At 40.6% G+C, this 19,443-nt stretch overlaps 1 protein-coding gene across 3 annotated transcripts in view; it reads left to right on the top strand.

The window, feature by feature from the left end:
- dgkg (diacylglycerol kinase gamma) overlaps nt 1-19,443 on the top strand; it is a 171,961-nt gene that overhangs the window by 48,412 nt on the left and 104,106 nt on the right. For 2 of the 3 annotated variants that reach the window (XM_008106400.3, XM_008106399.3), the window contains exons 2-4: nt 10,118-10,452; nt 15,127-15,203; nt 19,404-19,424. In XM_008106400.3, coding sequence (XP_008104607.2) covers nt 10,386-10,452; nt 15,127-15,203; nt 19,404-19,424 — 165 coding nt within the window. In that variant the 5' untranslated portion in view covers nt 10,118-10,385. The remainder of the gene's footprint in view (nt 1-10,117; nt 10,453-15,126; nt 15,204-19,403; nt 19,425-19,443) is intronic. The other variant, XM_003218420.4, reaches the window with a different exon arrangement.

The following is a 19,443-nucleotide window of genomic DNA, read 5'->3' as shown; positions in this document are numbered from 1 at the left end:
CAGCCAGAACTCCCACAAGTGTGCTTTTTGTCATGATTGTCAAAACAGCATAACTGCCTCCAGATTTTTCCGGCTAATCTGTTTAGAAGGAACAAGCACTTGGAAGGTTTTTGCTCCCTGGAGAGCAAAACTGCCTCTCTTCCTACAGCATCCAGCGCTACTTTCATCATCCTCTGCATCACTGATTTCTCAGTAGTGCTCCCCATCACAGCCACTTTGAGATCTGAGCTGCTACTAGCAAACCCTCTTTCAGATGTGCCCTCCTCTTGTCCTCTGCCCACACTAGCATGAAAGGATTTGCCTTTGGGAAAAGAGTGGGCGTGAGGAACCAGAAGAGGTTGCAACAGGAAGTATGGAAAATGTTGCAGCTAAAACATAGGTAGAAGCAACAATGGGACAATGACATTTGAGCTCTGATGGCAGACGTCCAGGGTCCCATTTAGTGGAATGAACAGGAGAGTCCTCGGTTGTACATCCTCCAACCTGGTGGACATTTTTAATGTCATTACACTTTTCCAGCTGCTTTTGAAATGTCCCAGTTTCTTCTCCTCCTTTATCCCTTTATCGTTATCTTACTTCTACTATTGTAGACTGTGTTCAAAGTGCAAAAATAGTTAAGCTGGAAAGGAAAGGAGAGGCAAAGTTATCCTTCTCAGTAGGAAAAGTAAAGTACTTCAGCCATTCCTATTTTGTGTGTTCTTCTCTTATTACTAACTTTTATCAAGCTAGTGACAATTTTGTTGCAGCCCAGCCATCTACTTGATCCCTTTTTCACCCAAGCACTACACAGATGAACAAGAATAGTAAGTTTATTAAGAAAAGAGTATCTAATATAAACACAGTTTCAAATTGCATCCTTGAGCTAGATTTCCAGAAGCTTAACAAAAGCAATGACCAACTCTGAATAGGAATTCCAAAAATCACTTAAGTCAAACGCCAGAAACTAATCCAGGGTTTGTTGCACTTAAACTAGAATTATATCCAAAAGCTTGAAAGCATGAACATTACCATAATCTAAAGACTTGATACTTGAACTTGACTATAATCCCAAAGGCTTGAAACAAGATTTATAATACAAGCAGGAGGCATGGAACTTAAATAGGAAAAACAAGATGCAGACCCAAGAACAGAACTCCTAACTTGGAGCTCCCAAGAGAGGCAACTTGACACATGAAAATCCAACGTTGATCTCCTCTCCGAATATTGACTTCAGTTCCTTAAGAATATTCTCTCTTGCCCTTAACATCACGCTTTCTCACACCTGGGTTCCCTTTGTTTATCTTCCAGACTCTGCCATCAGATTTGTCTCTGTTTAGCACTGTCCCATCTGTTCTATAAATGCTGGGTTATCTGTAACCCTCCTGATTCCTCCACATTCCTTTCAGAGTCAATCCCTGGCTGATTCTCATGAGAATATTTCCTGTTTCCCCAGCAACAGATCAACCCAAAACATTCATGTCCTCCCAAAAAACACTTTTTCTCTCCCCCACAGAAGCACTAGGCTCCACCAGAAAATCCTGATCCTCATTGGCTTCACAGACCTCAACAAATTCATTGTTGCTTGGCCACGCAGGTACCCATTTTCCTCTGTAAAATGTTGGATGGTATACAATGGTAAGCCATCATAGTGAAGTGGCCTGAGTGTTGAAAAACGACCCCAGAGTTCAGGGTTTGATTCCCCAGTTGACCATGGAACCCACTGGGTGACATTGGCTGAGCCACACATTCTCAGTCCCAGAAAGCCCCATGATAGATTTGCCTGAGGGTTGCCGTAGTGAGAATTAATTTGAAGGCACACAACAATAACAATGCAACTGTTGCAAGGCTGTCTTGCCATCTTAAAGTGAAGTAGTGCTAGTTAAAAAGTTTGATTCCCACAATAAGACCACCAAGTTCAGAGTCTAAAATTGTCTAACTGCATCTCTCGGGTGACCAAAACATTATAAAAATGAAAAGGATGTTGTCAAAACTTGAAATACAATTGTACTATTCTCTGTCTAGTCTTGGACTGGTCATTTTCTCTGAGTATGACCTACCATGAGAGTTGCTGTGAAGAGGAGAACCACATATGCAACCTTGATCAAACTGACAGGCAGTAAAGGTATAAATGTATCAAATAAATAGCAAGAGAGAGAAAGCAGAAGGAAATGTCTGTTGAGTGTGGAAGATTAGAGAATGGGCATCTCTGGCCTGTCCAATGTGGACGTCATCAGTGGGGGGGAAATTCCTTTTCCTGGCAGGCTCCCCCTCTTCACAGTAGCACTTTCCATCTTTTTATTCCTCTTTTTTTGCAAGTAATGTTATGAAAGTGTAGAAGCTTGCCCTGAGAGCACTATGAGGAAAACAACTGTGAGTACTTTATTTCTAAAAGCATTATGTCCAGAGCACTTGCAGAGAAGGGTTTCTAAAAAACAAACAAAAATAAAATACAGTAGTCCTAAGTGAAATGCCTCATTGTTTTGGTCAATTTGAGATTTAAAGCAAGCTTGGGTCAGAACAGCGAAGAATCAACAACATTGGTCTATCTCTCTGCTGGCATAAGGAGACCAGGTATTTTTCAGGTCTCTGGAGATTAAAAATGTTATCTTTGGGGTTGTGCCTCTTTTGGATTCTACACTCACTTTCACACATTGAGAAAACCAAAGTACTCTATCAGAAGGCACTGACAAATCCCTCCGCAGTGCCAGAAATAAAGCTTACTGGTTCAACGCTAGAAAATGTTGACCATTTTTGCTACCTAGATAACCACCTCCACAAAAGTCAATAGTGACACCAAAATACAATATTGTCTGAGTTCTGTCAGTGCATATTTTTTTAATGAAGCAGAGAGTGTTTGAAGATCAGAACATCCATAAGGATATCAAGATGCTTGTTTATTAAGCTATTGCCCTTCCAACTCTGCTGTATCCCTGCAAAGCATGGATAGTCAACAAACATCACTCTCAATGTCTGGAAAGATTCCATCAATGTTGCCTCAGAAAATTCCTGCAAATTTCTTGGGAAGTCAGGTGGACAAACATCAATGTTCTAGAAGAAGTAAAGACCACCAGCATTGATGATCCTATGCCATCAACTTCGCTAGACTGGCCACATTGTCCAGATGTCCGATCACTGCCTCCCAAAATGGTTACTCTACTCCCTGCACAAGAACAGAAAACGTAATGTCAGTGTCTAGCAAAAGATATTTAAAGATGGGCTTAAAATGTAGCTTAAACTGGGGAGCCCTGGCACTCAATTTTTCTAGCTAGAGGTCAGCTATTACTGTGCTGAGGATTTTGAAGAGGTTCGAATGGAGGACAAAAAGGAGAATTGTGCCAAGGGGAAGGCATGACAAGCAAACCCTTGTTGGGACTTCCTTTCATCTGGAAATATATGTCTTCACTGGGGAAGATGATGCTGATTCAGAATAGGTTTCTATGGTCATTTGCAGACCCACCACCAAGACTCTACACTTGGAAGATAATCATACTCAGCCATGAGTATCCAGTCAAGTTATCCAAGGGTCAATGGGTCAAGAGTTTTCTTCTCTGAATAGAATGGCAATAGGTAAAGCCTTAGTCCATCCTGAGACAACCTAAAAAAAGGTACAACCACCTTTACTTTTGCACTACAGTGCTGTCTATGGCCTTTTTAGATGCCTGGGCAGGAAAATGACATTTTGGTGTTTTCTCCCAAAGGAGCACTGAGAGAGTAGAAGGAGTTGGTGCTTTTCATAGGTTCTCCCTGAATGGACTAAGCCTTTTTCCACTTTACTCAAAAAAGTGCACACAAGTATAGTCAAACAATAGGATTTGCTATTATCCACATAGTTCAGGTATCCACAGTGGATCTTGAAGTGTATTGATACAGAGGTCATACAGTTTAGCCAATATTTAGTCTCTCCCACCAGCCATAGTTGTTCTTTGTATAATGAAACCCTCTGGCTAGGGAACATGTTACTGCTGTGATCACTTTGGCACTCAGAAGGCAGAAGGTGCATAATTGCCTCTTAAAGAGCAGAGCAGTAACCCTGACACCAGTATCCTTTGGGGGTTACAGTTATTAAGAAACTCCAACACATATAGCAAAATGACACGTTCATTATACTTTTAGCAGGTTCAAAGTACTTCACATTAATTATCTCTGGAAATTCTATTCAGCAGTCCTGCAAGAGAAGTCAGTGCTATTATCCTTTTAGAGTACAGACTGGAGGTTGGATTAGGTTTTGACCAGCTAGTAAATTTGTGACAGGGGGGAAACTTTGAACCCAGGATCTCCCAGGTCCTAGTGTCTGCACTGTACCAATTTCTATGAGCCAGGATGGGCATCTCTGGGAGGTTCAGGGGACAATTTGCTACCCTAGGGTTTTCACTGGCCACACAGACTTTCAAAAACAGCCATAACAACAATAAAACAAAACTGGAAGAGGTTGAAAGTCCAGACAGAGCCAAGGAATTCAGACTTAGCTCTCTAATGTTTCCACCTTCAACAAAGCTAAAACTTTCTCATTAGAGCTGTATTTGGAGGATGTTACCCATACAGTACCTACAAGATTTTTTAAAGATGCAGTAGTACAGAAGTTCCTTGAAAATGTAATGTTCTTTGCCTAAGAAAAGGATAGATGACCTCACTAAGGAATGGAAATGTTATTGCCTAGACGGGTTTTCATTTTTTGCCTTCCAGTGCCTATATGGCAAAAGAAGGGGGTTGATATCCCTTAACTGACAAAAACAATATATTGACAAAATGTAGGCCTGGAACTCTAACATTGTAATATTTTTTCTTCCAATATGATTTAAACATCTTTGCCTGATTAGAATCTAGTGCAACTTAAGAAGATTTTTTATTTTGTGCATGTGTTTGGCACAATAAAGATATTGTTTGAGGATTTTGAATGTTGTTGCATTTTGTTATTGGCCAGTATGGCTACCCTTGAATATAATTTAGGTCTGATTCTTAATGTCATTTTTTTGAATATTTGTCTTAATTCTGTTAGCTTTTGCTCAAGATCATTGCCAACAAACCACTAGTTAGTGGCATTTTCCCCTAAATAATCAGCTCATTTTTGAAGGAAATATGAATCTCAATTGTCTCCCTGCAATTTCTCTTTTTTCTCTATCTCATGCTAATCCTGAAGACATTATGTCCTGTACTGAGATTTCAAAGCCCCTGGATGATCCAGAAAGCATATGTTCTACTTGCAGTCTGGGATAAATGTACAAATTCAGATCAGTAAAGAAAACACTGCTGCAGTATCCTCAGGCAGGTGGTCAGGTACTCAGTATAGACAGGCCTGGAATTCAAAAGCATCATATGAAAGAATAAAAGATAAATCTTGCAGGACCATGGACAGATCACTGAGTGTAAGGCAATGTACTGTGTGCACTGTGCCTTCGAGTTGTTTCCTACTTATAGTGACTCTAAGGCACTTGCTCCACTAGAATTTTTTGTTATGTGTCTTCAAGCTGTTTCTGAATTATGTTGAGTCTAAAGCAATGCTATCACCTAGTTTTCTTGGCAAGATTTGTTCAGAAAAAGTTTACTCTTGCTTTTCTTTTCTTTTTTTGGTAAGAGCTGAATATGATTTGTCCAAGGTCACCCAATTGATTTCAATGATCAAATGGAGATTGGAACCCTAGTTTCTAGGGTCCTGGTCCAACATGGAAATCACTAACAAACACTGCAATCCTAGCTCCAAAATATGATATTCCCTTCTGCTCAACCTTTTTTAGTATTTCAATCCTATTGTTGAGGAAGTATGAGAAACATATAAAAAGGAACAGTTTATGGTTCCGAATCCTCATAGATCAGCACTCTCTCTTTAGTTTTCATCTTCTGAAGCTTCTGCTCCTGTGTATGAGGCAGATGGCACAATGCAGCTTAGTGCCAGGTTGCAAAATGTCCCTTAAAGGTTTGTGATCTGAAACTACAGGCCTTATTTCTCTCCTGAGCATATGGCGAAGATAGTGGTGACTATTTCTTTCCCTTTTCATGTGAGAGCTAGTTACTATTTAGGATTAGGACCATGAAGTAGGCTGTATATATGTAACACAAGGACTGTATATACACATACTTTCGTGTCATTCAGAATCCTAATTATATAGCAGTTCCAGTAACATACAGAGCTTATGCATTACAGCTCATTTAGCATAAGCGTGAGAGTAAATGCTTGCATAATCTGGTGGTTCCCAAACTTTTGACCACTTTGACTAGTGATTACTTTGACCAGGGACCACTTTCCAGCATTAGTACTAAAAAAGTTACGAATCAATTTTTGGACAACTTTAAATTCAGTTTAGTTATTTGGGATGCTGAATAGAAAGGAGCGGAAATAAAATAAAATAAATAAAGAGGAAGGAGGTTTGTGGACTGGATTTTTGTTCTCACAGCCCACTGTTGGGCCACAGCCCACAGGTTGGGAACCACTTGCATAATCCAATAGATATTTGCCCCAGATTTTTAGTTGTGTTTCCTTCATGGCAGTGGATTTCTCTACAGGGTCATTGAAGTGCCTTCCAGAGCAACAGTTCTATGGTTCTATGAAATCTCCTATTTATTTCACCAATGAAGGAATTAGGACACTACTTTGATTTAAAAAGAAGTCTGAATAATGTTTGTTGAATACTGTAGAGAAGGGCTAGAAAGCTTTGGCCCTCCATATGTTTTAACCAACAACTACTGTCAGCCCTATCCAGCATAATTAATGATAAGTGAATATGGGGGCTGCAGTCCGAAATATTTAGTGGAGTAAAGATGCCCCACATGTTCCTCATCCTCTCCTTCCCCCTAGATCACTCAGTGCCCTCTGGACTGTGTCCCAGCTCTAGATTTTGAGAATGTATTGGCTGCAGGGATCTCCTCCCATTTCACTGGTGGAATCCATTGCAGTAAGGGGTTAACTGAATCCAACACTTAACATCCTAATGTAGATGCTTGAGGGTAGTTTAAAGGTTATTGGATAAAAGATAAAATCATATAAACCAATTTAGAATTTCATATGTGGTTAGCCTGAAGCTCCCACAAGGTCAACATAAATTTTATGAACACAATATATCCTGAGAAGTTTTGCCTCAAATCCAATTATTCCAACTAGAGTAGACTCAATGAATCAATGGAATACTCATGAGAATCTACCCACTAAGTTCCCATTGATTCAATAGGTCTCCTCAATCTGGGACTAACAATTGGATTTAGGCTTTTCACTTAATTAAATATCATAACTTTAAGGCTTACTATACTTTCCCTTAACTGTTAATACTACAATTCCTTCTCACCCTTTCAAACTGCATGTTAGAAACAAAGATTTAAGAAATACCTACCGGGAATAGTTGTACTCAATGATTTCCAAAGGTTAATACTTACAAGTACATAAGCATTTTATGTACATATGTTATATAAAGAGCCAGCATGATGAAGTTGAGTGGTTGTTAGACTAGAATTCTGAAGACCATGGTTCAAATCCTCACTTGGCCATGGAAACCCACTGGGTGATCCTGAGCAAATTGCACTCTCTCAGCCTCAGAGGAAGACAAAATCAACCTCCTCTGAACAAATCTTGTCAAGAACACATCATGACAGGGTTGTCTTATAATTGACATATGTTGGAAAGGACCTGAAGGCACTCAACAATATTATGTGAGGTTGATTTTGAATTTCTGGTTAGCTACTTAGTGTTGCTCTTATAATCTAATGGTGAAAATAGCTGCACTTATGTTACAACATCTCCTACATCAATTTTAGAACAAAAGATGTTTTCCTGTTGCTCAAGAGTGAACGTTTCAAGGTCTTACTTATACAACCCAGTTTCAGAGGTACTCATCTCAGGATAAAACTTTGGAGGGGTGGGTAGGAGGAATTGAATGAAATCTACATTAATCCTTTCTCCATCTAGTGGCTTTTTAAACTTCATTTCTTTTCAAAAGCTGCTACAAGCAATAATGAGGGAAAGGAGAGCTATATGATGGCCCCCCTTTCATCATAGCTAATTTCTGCTGGGGAGGATTTTGGATCAAAGCTGCGCCCTTGGCAGAGAGCATTTAACACTTTCCCCACATGTTCCCCTGTGGTTTGTTGCTGTTATATGCCTTCAAGTTGTTTCTGATCTATGGCAACTCTAAAACAAACCTATCCCAATGTTTTCTTGGCGAGAAGCAGTTTGCATTTGGTGTGGCAGTGGTTCATGCTAATAAAATTCTCATGTTATAGTTAGATAACGGAACTGTGTTGTGCTTTTGCTGTGTTACATCATTATTTTGGATATTTCTGGCTGCTTTTTAGTGATGGTTTCTTGCATCCTTGTCTCCATTTTTATTTGTTCTTGTAGTTTCTTGTAACAGGTATCAAATTAATCTGTGTTTGTTTGCTTTGTGTTTTTGCATTGTTGCCATTCTATAACATGTGCAATCAGATCTATGTATTCAAAAAAGGAACTTGCTAAATTCAGTATGCTAGACTCCTGTATAGCTTAGATTATACTATGTAAATGAATTTTTGTTCCTGGGTTATAAATGTCATTTCTTATTTGCTTCTATTGTTTTTTTCATGTCAGGAGCAACTTGAGAAACTGCAAGTCGCTTCTGGTGTGAGAGAATTGGCTATCTGCAAGGAACGTTACCCAGGGGACGCCCAGATGTTTTGATGTTTTACCATCCTTGTGGGAGGCTTCTCTCATGTCCCCGCATGGGGAACTGGAGCTGATGGACCAGTGGTTCTCAACCTGGGGTCCCCAGATGTTTTTGGCTTCAACTCCCAGAAATCCTAACAGCTGGTAAACTGTCTGGGATTTCTGGGAGTTGTAGTTCAAAAACATTGGGGGCCCCAGTTTGAGAACCACTGTGATAGAGGGAGTTCATCTGCGCTCTCCCCAGGTTGGATTCGAACTGGCAACCTTCAGGTCAGCAACCCAACCTTCAAGTCAACGGTCCTACTGACACAAAGGTTTAACCTACTGCTTCTATCATAAAAACATGAAAACACATTAAAAGATTAAAAAGGCATATTTTAATTAAGGAAAATTTGAATCCACTACACGGGATGGGCTCCCGTCTGTCAGCTGTAGCTTGCGGGAACATAAGAGAAGCCTCCCAGCAGGATGGTAACACATCCGGGCATCCCTTGGGCAACGTCTCTGTAGACGGCCAATTCTCTCACACCAGAAGTAACTTGCAGTATGTTCTCAAGTGGATTCTGACATTATTAAAAAAAGAGGAAAATTACAAACAAAGTGCCTAGATTGAAGAAAATACTACTGCTAACCTCCAGCCACAAAAACAAAATTTCTGGAGTATAACAACTATCAAAGTCAGTACTGTACAATTAAACAGGAAATAACACTTTCAAACCAGGAACAGAAAAAAAATCAAAATTTATTACCTAGTGTTATAGACTCAGTGGGGGATGAACAACTGTAGTAAACTTGGTTGCCAGTTTTCTGCCTCTGGAATCTTTAAGAGAATACATGGAATTCATCAAAATAAAAATGATTTTGAAATAGATGTGTTTTTTATGCTAATTTGGGAGAGACCTGCAACCTATTCAAAAGATAGAATTGGCATCCCTCAAAGTTTTTAGGCGAAACACATATCCTCCAAGCTATCACAGTTTGGCAGAGACACTTCTGTTTGATTAATCTTCTGTCATCCCATTTTTCCAACTGCTTTTCCACTGTTCCACTTTCCCTGTCCTCCTCCCACTTCTTCTTTGTCCTCAGCTTACTTCAGTTGCTGCAAAGTGACTTTAAAGTGGAAAATTAATTTGTACTCTTTTAACTCAGAGGAGAGGATATGAAGAAGCGCAATCTTACCCTTCCAAAAAGCAAACTGCTAAAGCCATACCATCTCAAGAGGGTGAATGTAAAACATCTCAAGGGTGCTTGCATGGTGAAGTTTGGGCTAAGAGATAATAATCATGCAAGATTATCCAGTAAGCTTCAAGGGTGATAGAAGACTTGGAACAGTCTCCAGGCTTTCATGATGGAACTAGCTTGTTTCATTGTTGGAGTCCTTGCATTTTATGGCTTTTCTTATTTTTTTCTTTTCCAACTTGTTAACAAAGCTAATGTCTGACTTACTAGAAGACAGTCAGAAAAACTACCTTGGAAAAACCTACATAATTCTATAAATGATCTTATTAATTCTAGGTTTGAAGACTCTGGTATTCTTTATGACATCTCTTCTGATGGCCCACCTGAGCACAGTGCTTGTAAGGACAGCTATGAAGAGGCCAGATAAACAATCTCCCATGTGGATCAGCATTTGATTTCTGCTATTCACACTAAAGATTAACAGCAGTGACACAGATACAGTTCCCATGCAAACTGGAGCAATGACCCAGAAGAATTCCTAGTGCAGTTTCTCCAAGAGCATTTATGAGAGGTGAGCATCGCCTCCTCTGAGCCGGCCTGAAAAATGGGTGATGGCACATGGATCACGCTTAGTCCAGCGGAATTTGCTCAGCTCCAACAGTATACGGAGTGTAAGTACTATCCCTTTCTTATGTGCTTATGTGGATGTTATATTGTTGTGGATTATATATGCAGGCAACAGAATACAGTTTTTCAACAGCCTGTGGCACATTGTGAATAAAGTGCATGTTGTTCTTGACCTTCACTTCATGGAATGGCACAGCTTATTGTGTTCTGTAACATGGCACATTATCTTATGATCTTAGATCACCTAAGATGTAAGGCCACGCAATAAGGATTTGTCATACATAGAACTCCCAGCTGGAACATTCTAGTCCATTCCCCAGAACTACAGTGCATCCTAAGATCCAGTACAAAACTATTCACACTCAGCCATGGAAGTTTGTTATGATTGTTCACAAGGAGGGTTATGGAGGAAGCGGATCAGTCACCTTCCTATGGACCATGCAGTTAACTCAAAAACCCTTATCTATTGAAAGAGAAGGAGATAAAAGTTCTGCATGGTCGAATAAAAGGTTGTTCCACAGCAAAAATAGTTGGCAAAGTGATTTATGGGAGGACAAGAGACGCCCCCCGTGGCGCAGTGGGTTAAACCGCTGAGCTGCTAAACTTGCTGACCAAAAGGTTTGCAGTTCGAATCCGGGGAGAGGGGTGACCTCCAGGTGTTAGCCCCAGCTTCTGTCAACATAGCAGTTTGAAAAACATGCAAATGTGAGTAGATAAATAGGTACTGCTCCCGTGGCAAGGTAACAGCACTCCATGCAGTCATGCCGGCCACATGACCCTAGAGGCATCTACGTACAACTCTTTGGCTTAGAAATGGAGATGAGCACAAACCCCAGAGTCGGACATGACTAGATTTAATGTCAGGGGAAACCTTTACCTTTTTAAAGAGACACTTGCATCATCCAAGTCTACAGAAAGTCTAACTCTAACAGAAGGCAACTAGGGCAACCTTCCAATCTGTCCAACTGAATTGCAGCCTTCTTGTCTTATTGTTGGTAGACATTAGACAAGCCTTACATGGAGTTGAGTAAAAGCAGTCCTACTCAATCTGGTACCCTCCAGAGGCATACCCTCCAACTATCTAAATTTGTTAGGGGCAGTCCTAATTCTTCCACTGTTGTCCCACTTTTTCAGCTGCTTTTAAAATGCCCTGATTTATCTCTTCTCCTTCCCTTCTCCATCTTTTTCCTCAGCTTATTTGAGTGATTTCAAACTGAGTTCAGAGTGCAAAAGTTATTTGCAATTAATTAAATCAGGAAAGGCATGAGGAGAGGAAAGGGCAGAATATTTCCCAGCAAACTCAAGCAACATCAAGCTGCTGCAGCTTCTCTTAGCTTATGAGTTTTTCCTCATTAATAACTTAATTAATAAGTGCAGTAGTGGGACTAAGCGGAAGCCCTCCTCTCCAAGGATATCAAAACACAGGCAACTTGTTATCAGCTCTATATTTATAGGCTAAAGGAACGAAAGAAAAACACCTCTGTGTTCCTTGGCTAAGAAAGCCCTATGAAATTCATGGGGTCATCAAACGTCAATTTAGACGCACATACACACATATGATCCTTCAGATATACTGGACCCAAGTCATATAGGTCCGTAAGCATCACTTTGAACTGGGCTTGGAAATAAACTGGTAGCCAGTGAAGCTGTTTCAGGAAGACATCCATTTGTTCCCTGTGGCTGAAATCACATGCAGGGCAGTCAGGTTGGCATAAGGGAACATCCAAAGCAATTTATTTCCCACTGACCTTATCACCATGAATGTAATCTTTCAGAGAATTTAGCCCAAACCTCTTAGCATTCACAACCAGTTTAAGAGAAGGAAAGCTTATGTGTTTGAGCAGCCCCCTTAGTCTATTTTTAGAAGCTTCTTTAGACATCTGAAGCCAGATTCCAACTTTTAAGCATTTTCCCCTCTGGCACTTCAGTTTATTTTGATCTTTTGAGTCTGACTTCCTAATCCAGGGCAGCTCAGCTGTGAGCCTGCTGGGACATTTCACCTCCTGGAGCTCTGAGACCTCACTGAAGAGATTTAAACATATACAGAGAGAAAATTGCCTTCCATCGAGACAGTTTATAGAATAACTCTTTTCAAATATTTTAATAGCAGGCGGAAATGGAAGAAATGACCACATCGTGACCAAAGAACTTGGGGTGTGGGTGGGCAGGATGCATAAGAAAGGAAGGGTGCTTTGAAGACCTTCTCACTCATTTGAGAAGTTATGATAAAAATGTGGCTGCCCAATGACAAAACCAAGCTGGAGTCCTTGGCAGAAGGGACAAGCATGACAGTGAACATTTAATGTTGGTGTGTAGGCTTTGAAAGAAACAGAGAGTGCAGTATGTTTAATCATTTGCTTTTGAGACCTTTCATAGTCAACATATGTCCATAGTACATATAACATGGAGGTAGAACTAGTCTAACCGAGTCACTTTACTCTTCTTGCCAACCAAATTAAAAATTTGAAATTCTTTGTTTTTGGACTACAATTCCAATCAAGATAGATGGGAGCCATGCTGCTGGTGAGATTGTAAGAGTTGTAGTCCTATCTTTTCCTTAGTTCCCTGTGGTTTTATTCTTATCCTTTTTCTTATCCTTTTCTCACCCCGAGTTTTAACTGAGTATTCGTGCGGCCTGCCCTGTTATATCGTTCTTTGGATTTTGTGTTGTACTGTATATGATTCTTTATTGTATTGTTGTAATTGTATTATGATATGTTGTTTTTATATTGTGTTATATTGTATTTTTCCCGGGCATGGCCCCATGTAAGCCGCCCCGAGTCCCCATTGGGGAGATGGTGGCGGGGTATAAATAAAGTTTTTATTATTATTTTTTATTATAGTCCACATACTGTGAAAACCTAAGACAACTCTCATTCCATCTTCACAAGACAGACTAAGATAGATTTTGCAGTAAAGTTAAAGGGTTCCCTGTGACATCAAGTCCAGTCGTGTCCAACTCTGAGAGTTGGTGCTCATCTCCATTTCTAAGCTGAAGACCCGGCATTGTCCGTAGATGCCTCCAAGTTCATGTGGCCACCATGACTGCATGGAGTGCTGTTACATTCCCACCAGAGCAGTACCTATTGATCTACTCATATTTGCATGTTTTCGAATTGCTAGGTTGGCAGAAGCTAGGGATAACAGTGGGACTTCACTCTGCTCCCTGGATTCGAACCACTGACCTTTTGGTCAGCAAGCTCAACAGCTTATCCGTTTAATCCACTGCGCCACCGGGGCTCCGAGATTTTGCAGTAACTCCAAATAAAGGTCCTATTTCTATACTTGTATGATCTATTATAGTAGATCTTAGAAAGTGAACAAATACATCAGTAATAATAAAAATTCAAAATACAATAAACAGTAGCATAAATATCATCATGTGTGAAACTGTTTTCAACCATGAAACGTCAATGAGACTAACAGCCTTATTTTTGCTCAAATGCTCAAGTAACAAAAATCATGCTGATAACAAAAACGTCAGGAGGCTCAGGAAGTGACTGGGTAATTGGAGGAAACAAGCTGTACATACCTTCCCAACTGTCAAAAATCGGAAGGAACATTTCTGATTAATCCTCTGTCATCCCATTTTTTTAAGCTGGTAACTGGGTAGGTGCCCAGTACTAAAGAGGAAAAAAATATATAGTCATACTCTCCAACATTTCACAGAGGAAAACTGAGGGCCCTTCCACACACCCCTATATCCCAGAATATCAAGGCAGAAAATCCCACAATATCTGCTTTGAACTGGGTTATCTGAGTTCCACTGCCATATATTCCCATTCAAAGCAGATATTGTGGGATTTCTCCCTTGATATTCTGAGATATGGGGCTGTGTGGAAGGACCCTGAGGTCCCTTCCAGACAGACCCTATATCCCAGGATCTGATGCCAGGCTTTATGCTTGAAACTGGATTATATGAGTCCACACTGCCAGGTAATCTGGGCTAAACAGAAAACCTTGGATTAGATCCTGGAATATAGGGCCTGTCTGGAAGGGCTAAACACAAAGCCAAGCAAAAGGTATTAATGAAGAAGGACACACAGCTAAAAGAAGCTGCAATAATTTGCTTTTGTCTGAGTTTACAGGGAAGGAGAAAACTTTACACGTTCTCTCATCTCCCCACCTGCTAAATTAACTGAGTGAAAATTACTTTTCATATGAGTTTATTTTTTAGCAACTCAAGTAAACCAAGGACAAAGAGGGAAAGTGGGAAGAAAGGGGAGAGAAACTGGGATATTTTCAGAGCAACTTACAAAGAGGGTGACAGAGGATTAATCAGGATTGTTCCTGACAAACCAGAATAGTTGGGGGCTATGTTTCTGTGGAAAAAAATATAAAAGTTTGAAGCAAGCCTAAGGATGTCCAGAATTGTAATATAGTAGACAGCTGTTCTCTGTTCCTGGCACAATACTGGGGTCAAATATTTGTCTTGCAAGTTTGATGTGCTCTCTACTTCAAAGAACATATCCCGGATGTTATAAATATAGAGTTTAAATAGCTCACACATTTGAAAGTTCATTTTTTAAAAACCTTCTAGAAGAAAGCTAGGATTCCCTTGAGATCACAGTGCCTGACATGACTTTTACAACTTTGTTTTACCTAAGGGATCCCCATAATTGTATACAATCACTTCTAAATTTGACAAGCTGCAAGGCATATCAGAGGAAGCAGACACTTCTGTCTTAATGTTGTTGCCATGCCCTTTCTCCTTCTAGATTCCACGAAGAAGTTGAAAGATGTTCTGGAAGAGTTCCATGGGGACGGTGTCCTCTCGAAATATAACCCAGAACAGGTAAGGTGATGAAGAGGGCATTTTCTTAAAGCCAGATTGAATCAAAATCAAGAGGAATAAAATTCATAGGGTTAGTCAAATAATGCTATTTATTAGGATTGGCCTGTGTCCTCAATGTTGCATGAGAGTTCTTTTTGGTAACCACATAGGAAAGAGAGCTTTTTTATCGACATAATACCAGATTATGGGAAGATGATTTTCTTTGGGACTGAAGCAGGAACAGAGTTTGGGAATCTTACTTTTCTGGACTACATTTTATGAGTTATAGAACAAAATGTTACTTTTTCTGAGCTCTGGCAAGGGATGAAGGTGAACTCTCACTTATTCCTGATGACTTTTCCATCTCCCCTGTTTGCGATGGATATTATTTTATAAAGTTTGGTGTGGGTCAAGAGGATATGGTATTAAGCTTGTTTTATGCATATTAACACAAAATAGGAGCTTCCACTGGCTCAATGGGTTAAACCTTGTGCTGGCAGGACTGCTGACTTGAAGGTTGGGTTGCTGACCTGAAGGTTGCCAGATCGAATCAAGGGAGAGTGCGGATGAGCTCCCTCTATCAGCTTCAGCTCCCCATGCGGGGACATGAGTGAAGCCTCCCACAAGGATGGTAAAACATCAAATGGCATCCCCTGGGCAACGTCCTTGCAGATGGCCAATTCTCTCACACCAGAAGCGACTTGAAGTTTCTCAAGTCACTCCTGACATGAAAAAAGTACTCAAAATAACAGTGGAGAATAGTGTTAATGAAGTGCAATCTAATCCTTAGCATGTTTACTCCAAAATCAGTCCCTTTGAATGGAGTGGGAAATAAATCCTGCAAAAGCCCTGAGCACTGTAGATTTATTTAAAATATATTGTTGCCACACTAGAATCAGATCCAACACTGCTTCAATTGCAATTCCAGGCGTCCTTGAGGCAAAATCCAAAAAATGCAATCCAGGATCAGGAGTAAGCCTCTGGGTGAGGAGTTTGTAACATTTGCTTTATTTTTAATTGAATAAAGCTGCTTTAAAGTCTTCTGATTCTATTGTTGTCGACTCTTAACACTCCAGGGTAGGAGAGGCTACATATTAAAAGCAATGTATTATACAGAGTGATTAAATGTGTGTCAATTGAAACATTTTAAGAAACCTTCTTGGCTAATTTTTGTTAGCCAAGATTTATAATGTAAACAAGGAAGAAAAGCTAGCCACAACTGGAAACATTATTAAGGTGTAAGAATTGACTGTGTCTGTAAGAAATAAGGATTCCTCACATTCTGGGAATTGGTGCTCCATATTTTTAAAAGGTGGCAAAGGACGAAGAAAATAATAAAATGGTAGAAAGACCCTGCTCTTTAAGATTTCTTATAATTTCTGTAAGAAACACAAAGGTCTCTAGAGCAGGCATGGGCAAACTTGGGCCCTCCAGGTGTTTTGACTCCAACTCCCACCATTCCTAACAGCCTCAGGCCCCTTCCTTTTCCCCCTCAGCGGCTGAGGGGGAAAAGGAAAGGGCCTGAAGCTGTTGGGAGCAGGGTGAGCTCCCACTGATAGCCCCAGCTTCTGCCAACCTAGCAGTTTGAAAACATGCAAACCTGAGTAGATCAATAGGTACTGTTCCGGTGGGAAGGTAACGGCGCTCCATGCAGTCATTCTGGCCACATGACCTTGGAGGTGACTATGGACAACGCCAGCTCTTTGGCTTAGAAACTGAGATGAGCACCAACCTGCAGAGTCGGACACGACTAGACTTAATGCCAGAGGAAAACCTTTACTTTTACTTAATCTCCCATCAAGCATAACCACTATCATACTAACTAAAGGATTCTGGAAGTTATGGTTCCATGAAGTAACTTTCCCAGGCTCTGGAGAGGACTTTTCGGAAGGGCAATACACATGAGAAAACAATACATCTCCTCCATTATAGGGAGGAAAGATTACTAAGAACACCAATAGCTCGTTGATCCAAGTAAGAAAAGGAGACCACAACAGAGTTTTTCAAGTGCACAAAGCACTCCAGGATGGGGGTGATATCAAATGAAATTAGGCACAAAAGAATTTGCCAGGAAGTTCTTGACACATGAAATTATTACAAGGACAAGTCAACAAAAGGAACAACGGAAATTGCCACTGTGCTGCCTCTTACGGAGTGGGCAAATGCTGTTTTGTGGGGTGGCTGCAAGTAGGCGGCATGGCTTTCTTCCCAGGTAGCGGTTTGTATTCCCCAGCAAGAGATACGGCTGCGATGATTACCATTGCACAAAGCTATCCGAAGGAGGTATAATTCACTCATTTGGGCTCAGAGAAATTACTGCATTTGCCATTGACTTTAATGACTAATTGCCTTTGAAGTCTCCTTGAAGAAATGATTTGCCTTCCAGCAGAGAGCCGCAGAGGAAGCTGACCATAAAGGGGCAGAAGGTGGAAGGGTATTTTCCTCCAGTCCTTTCGTGACATTTACTTTGCATTTGTTCAATATCTTTCTCACCTGTTGGGTGCGGGGGCAGTAATTCAATTCTCAGAATTATATCTCCACAGGCCTTTACCCACATTACTTAGGAAGAAACAGAGTAGGATTGGACTTCCCACTCCTTAAGGGGAGATCCCAACACTGCTGACCCAGGCAGGTTAAGGACATGGTTCAGATGGCCTTTAGCGATGTTGCTCAGAGCAGAAAGCAAGATTAGATGAGGAGAGCATCCTCCTGTCTCTCCTAACAGATGACAGCTTGTTGTCCAAGGCTTTCTTGGCCAGAATCACTGGGTTGTTATGCTTTTTCCGGGCTGTATGGCCATGTTCCAGAAGCATTCTCTCCTGACATTTCACCCACATCTATGTCAGGCATCCTCAGAGGTTGTGAGGTATATTGGAAACTGAACAAGGGAGGTTTATATATCTGTGAAAGGCTCATGGTGGGATAAAGAACTCTTGTCTGCTCGAGGCCAGTGTGAATGCTGCAATTAATCACCTTAATTAGCATTAATGGCCTTGTAAGCTTCATTCCTGCCTGGGGGAATCCATTGTTTGGAGTTGTTAGCTGCCCTTGATTGATTCATGTCTGTAATTCCTCTGTTTTCAGAGTGTTGTTCTTTATTTACTTTATTTACTGTCCTGGTTTTAGAGGTTTTTTAAATACTAGTAGCCAGATTTTGTTCATTTTCATGACTTCATTCTTTCTGTTGAAATCGCCCACATGCTTGTGGATTTCAATAGCTTCTCTGTGTAGTCTGACATGGTGATTGTTAGAGTGGTCCAGCATTTCAGTGTTCTCAAATAATATATTGTATCCAGATTGGTTCATCAGGTGCTCTGCTATGGCTGACTTCTCTGGGTGAAGCCATTGAAATCCACAAACATGTGAACAATTTCAACAGAAAGAAGGAAACCATGAAAATGAACCAAATAACAGACATGAATCAATCAGGGGCAGCTAACACTTCCAAACAAAGGATTCCCCCAGGCAGGAATGAAGCTTGCAAAGCCGTTAATGCTAATCAATGTAACTAATTACAACATTCACACTGGCCTCCAATAGACAAGAGTCCTTTCTCCCATCCTGGACCTTCCACAGATATATAAACCTCCCTTGCTTAGTTTTTCCAATATACCTCACAATCTCTGAGGGTGCCTGCCATAGATGCAGGTGAAAAGTCAGGAGAGAATGCTTCTGGAACATGGCCATACAGCCCGGAAAATGCGCAACAACCCAGAAGATAGCCTTCTCTTTCAAGGCATCAACTCTCTGAAGCACTGCCTACTCTGAGTGAGCATTAACACTGTAGAATGAATGCAGTTTGACACCACTTTAACTGCCATTGCTCAATGCTATGGAATCATTGGGTCTGTAGTTTTGCACGATCTTTAACCTTCTCTGCCAAACTACAACTGTAAGGATTCCATTCCATTGAGTCATTGCAATTAAAGTGGTGTCAAGCTGGATTAATTCCACAGTGAAACCTTAAGTAGAAATATTTTTCCTTTCATGTAAGTTTCTCTAACAACTGGGAATTTTTTGCAGCTGGGATGCTGTAAAACAGGTGATTCTGCCAAGCGCATTCTGAGTGGTACAGTCATGGTAAGGACTGTATAAGTTCCTACGTATCTGCAATGTTTGGGTTGCCTCTGTCCTGCAGAGTAGCTACCTCTGTTCCTTCTGGTGCTCAGGCACTTCTACACTGAACATCGCTTTGTCTTTTTCTGCTCTTCCTTTCCTCAGAAACAAGACACTCTGAACCAAGTAAGGCTTGTTTTGTATG

This window comes from Anolis carolinensis, chromosome 3, assembly GCF_035594765.1.
Source record: "Anolis carolinensis isolate JA03-04 chromosome 3, rAnoCar3.1.pri, whole genome shotgun sequence".
Taxonomy (NCBI): Eukaryota; Metazoa; Chordata; class Lepidosauria; order Squamata; family Dactyloidae; genus Anolis; species Anolis carolinensis.
The sequence above is the reverse complement of the archived record's forward strand: the minus strand, read 5'-3'. Positions and strand labels throughout refer to the sequence as shown.